The following is a 4,075-nucleotide window of genomic DNA, read 5'->3' on the forward strand; positions in this document are numbered from 1 at the left end:
ATAGAGAAAGTATATGCCAACTCTTTCACAAGACTTACGGATAAAAATATACTAATTGTTTGAAATCCGCAGCATACAAAAATCTATCTTAAGCAGACCCTATGTTGGAAATTGAGATATCATAATCCCACATTCTCTAGTTAGAAAAAAAAAAGATGAATTATTGTAATTTTCAAAAGTACATTAAATTATTTAAATTGGCTCAAACTCATAATTATTTTATTTTACTTATTTACAAATATAATTTTTTTATTGCATTTAGCCATAAGAATATGCCAACCTTTACAAACCAACAACAAGACCAAATGCCAAAAAGAGTGATTAATGCTCAGCATCAAATTATTCCATAAACGAAAAAAATAGACATAAATATAGTATATTAATATTCCAGGAAAACAGCATGGATGGTCCAAGATTTCCGGCGAAGGGTTTGTGGTCTTCCTCTGCTCCTCCCAATCTTCTGGCGCTAATCGCCGCCGGTGAGCGCCGGAGGTGGCGGAGGAAGTCACGGCTGCCGTCAATCTCTAATGGTTCGGGTAGGTTTACTATTCTGGGACCTAATGCTCGCTTTCATGTGGGTGTGGTCGGGTGCTCTTGTCAGAATATTCGTGTTCTCTTTTCTCCAATTAGGGGGACGCCCTGAAGGAGAAGCGCTTAAGGTTGTGCTCTCGGTCCTTTACATGTTCTTCTTCGCATGGCTTGGCGTTATAAGCAGGGGAGGCGCTTATAATCCGCTCACAGTGCTCTCCTCGGCGTTTTCTGGTAGCCTCGATGACTTCCTTTTCACGGCCTTCGGGAGGATTCCTGCTCAGGTGAGAGATTTATTATTATTATTATTATTGTTGGCGATTAAGATTGTGGTTGAAGTGGTTTTTCTTGATTTGAGCGGTTATGGCTATGCTGTTCTTTCAATTCCTTATTTTTCATGGATGGGGTAATTACTTATGTTCATCAGTTGCGTTAAGTGATGGTTTTGTGTGTACAGAATGTGGTTTAGGTTTCTTTGTTTTTGATTCCTTGTGAATGTGAACTGGCAAAAGCTTTTTGTTTTTGAATAAACTATGATTACGGAACAATTTCAGAAATTTCGTTCTTCTTTGTAATTACAGCATTGTAAAAGGAGTTTTAAGCTTTTCCATTTGATTGAAGAAGAGTTGATGTGCACAACTTTATCCATGCATTTGCAGGGAGATTGTTTTTATGACCCGAAACTGTTAATGCATTGGCCAAGCCAAGGCTTTGCATTAGTAGCAAAATTATACAAATTAAGATATTTTTTTTTATGATTACTCATTGAAAGTAGAACTTATAAATCACATTCTCTTAGTAGAAACCCCCTTTTTATAGATTTATTGTAAAAATGAGTGGAAGATTTTATTGATTTAATTATTTACTCACTTTAGAATACAAATTAGTTTTAATAGAAAAGAATGGAGATAACCGACAGTTTTCCCATGGATAACAAATGAACCATTTAATTGGAAGGGATGATCTGACAAAAAAGCAGTAACACATGATCTAAATTTTAAGTTTTGTTTTTTTCTTACTTTTAATGATACACAGGAGGAAAGGAAAATGTCTTTATTGGCAAATAGATTGGGAAATGCATAGATATCAGATATACCCAACTTGGAGTTTAAACTCTTGAAATTGTTATGGTGAAGGGGCATAGTGAGGATATCAATTGTCTAAGGTTTGAGGGAGTTTAAACAAGTTGTACAGTTTGGGCATAAATCTTTTTTCTTGATAAAATGGTGATTATTCTCTATATGTCTGGTATGATCATGAAGAACCAAGTTATTTGCAATGTTGATGGTCTCCTAATTCTTGCAGCATTCTCTTCAATCATATTCCTTCAAAAATCCTATGTCATAGCCTTCAGTATTTTTTAAGCACATCTTCGTTCTACAAAAGTTTTTTATTTTGCTTTTCCATGTGATTAAGTTTCTTTATATATGTGTGCAACGTCTAGAAGTTGATCTCCTACTAGTGATAGAACTTGCCCAATCTGCATCATTGAACACTTAGGCATCTGTTGATAGGGTTTGCATTTTTTTATTATTTTTTTTCAAATATTGAAGGATTCAAAAAGCACCTTTTGTGCTTTTTTGCGTGATTCATGAATTTACCAGTCATACTAAAATTTAAGTAAAGATCAAGTCTATTATATGTGAGATAATCAATTTTTTTCTCAAGTCTTTGATGTCTTACTTTATCAATAAGAGGACTTCCTTCTTTAGGCCTCATCTTAATATTTGAGATTATTTGTATGTCTATTAATTTACATTCCATCATTCCGATTTTTAAGGAGATCTTGAACATACTTTGGCCAGGATACAAAGATGACATCTCTTGATTATTTAATTTCCATGTTAAAGATGTAATGAAGTTTTTCCAAATTCCTAATCCTAGATTCTCTTACTAGAAAATCTTTTTAGTCAGATTTTTTTTCACTCATTATATCTAGTAAGAGTAATATCATTGACATAAACAATCAACATAAAAACTTGTTATTTTAGATATAGTTTATGAACATAGCTTGACTTGTTCGACATTGAGAGAATCCATGCACCTTTACTATCTTTGATAATCAATCAAAATTTGCACATGGTGATTATTTTAGACCATATAAAATTTTTTGAAGCTTACAATTTTTGCTAATAAAACTAATATTAGGATAGGATCTTGGAATATAGGTACTCTCAATGGTAAATTTATGGAATTAGTTGATATTATGATTCATAGGAAAATTATTATCTTATATATTCAAGAAACTAAGGGTTGAAGAAAATGCTAAGGAAATTGATAATTTAGGTTTTAAACTTTGGTATTCTGGTAAGAGACGCACTAGAAATAGTGTAAGTGCAATTATAGATAAGAGTTTGAAGGGTAATGTTGTAAAAATTAATAGAGTTAGAGATAGAATTATAGCCCTTAAGAAGATTATCATTAATACTAAGATTTTTAATATTATAAGTGCTTATGCTCCTCAAGTAGGTTTAGATACAGAGTCTAAAGATAAATTTTTAAAGATAGATACAGGGTCTAAAGATAAATTTTGGAATGACTTAGAATACTTAATACAAATGATACCTCTTGAAGATAAAATTTTTTTTGGAGGAGATTTAAATGGACATGTCGGTAGAGTGGTAGAAGACTTCAGAAATACTCATGGTGGCTACGGTTTTTGAGTAACTAATAAAGAAGGTATAGTTATTTTAGATTTTTCTTTAGCGTATGATTTTGTTATTACTAATACTTTATTCAAGAAAAGAGATGAACATCTTATTACTTATAAGAGTGGATCTAATAAAACAAAAATTGATTATTTTCTTATGAGGAGAAGAGATCGTCGATTGTAAAGGAGATCGTCACGATTGTAAAGGTTGTAAGGTCATTTCAAGTGAAAATTTAAGTACCCAACATCGTTTATTAGTTCTAGATTTTAAGATTAAGTGTTGTAAAATAAAGAATACTAAGACTCATTATCGTAGAATTAGATGAAGAAACTTAAAACACACAAATAAAATTATTTTTATGAGTAAATTTTAAGATTTTAAAATTTGGGATATTCGTGAAGAAGCAAATGTTATGTGGGATAAAGTAACAATCACTATTAAACAAGTAGCAAAAGATGTACTCGGAGAATCAAAAGAAAAAGTTGTTATAAATAAAAATAGTTGGTGGTGGAATAATAATGTGCAAGAAAAGATAAAATATAAGAAGTTATGTTATAAAAATTGATTCAAATGTAAAAGCTTAGAGAACTGGCAAAAATATCAAACGACCTGCAGGGAGTTTAAAAGAACAATCTGTGACACTAAAAATTCTGCTTCTTAATGATGTTTATAATAAATTAGATACTAAGGAGGCTGAAAAATATATGTATAAACTAGCCGAACAAAGAGAAAAGAAAAGTAAAGATTTAACTCAAGTAAAGTGTATTAAAGATGAAAATCAAAAAGTACTTTTCTTAGAAAAAAAATATTAAACATAGGTGGGTAAGTTACTTTGATAAACTTTTTAATGAAGTTTCTGAAAATACGATCGACCTTAGTGATCTTAATATCGTGTA

At 31.2% G+C, this 4,075-nt stretch overlaps 1 protein-coding gene across 1 annotated transcript in view; it reads left to right on the plus strand.

Moving 5' to 3' along the window:
* Window positions 1-408: 408 nt before the first annotated feature.
* The window catches only part of LOC110026492 (aquaporin SIP2-1), a 13,256-nt gene continuing 9,589 nt past the window's right edge, over window positions 409-4,075 (plus strand). The window contains exon 1 of the mRNA XM_020727444.1: window positions 409-812. Coding sequence (XP_020583103.1) covers window positions 528-812 — 285 coding nt within the window. The 5' untranslated portion in view covers window positions 409-527. The remainder of the gene's footprint in view (window positions 813-4,075) is intronic.

Source organism: Phalaenopsis equestris, unplaced genomic scaffold (genome assembly GCF_001263595.1).
Source record: "Phalaenopsis equestris unplaced genomic scaffold, ASM126359v1 Scaffold000372, whole genome shotgun sequence".
Taxonomy (NCBI): domain Eukaryota; kingdom Viridiplantae; phylum Streptophyta; class Magnoliopsida; order Asparagales; family Orchidaceae; genus Phalaenopsis; species Phalaenopsis equestris.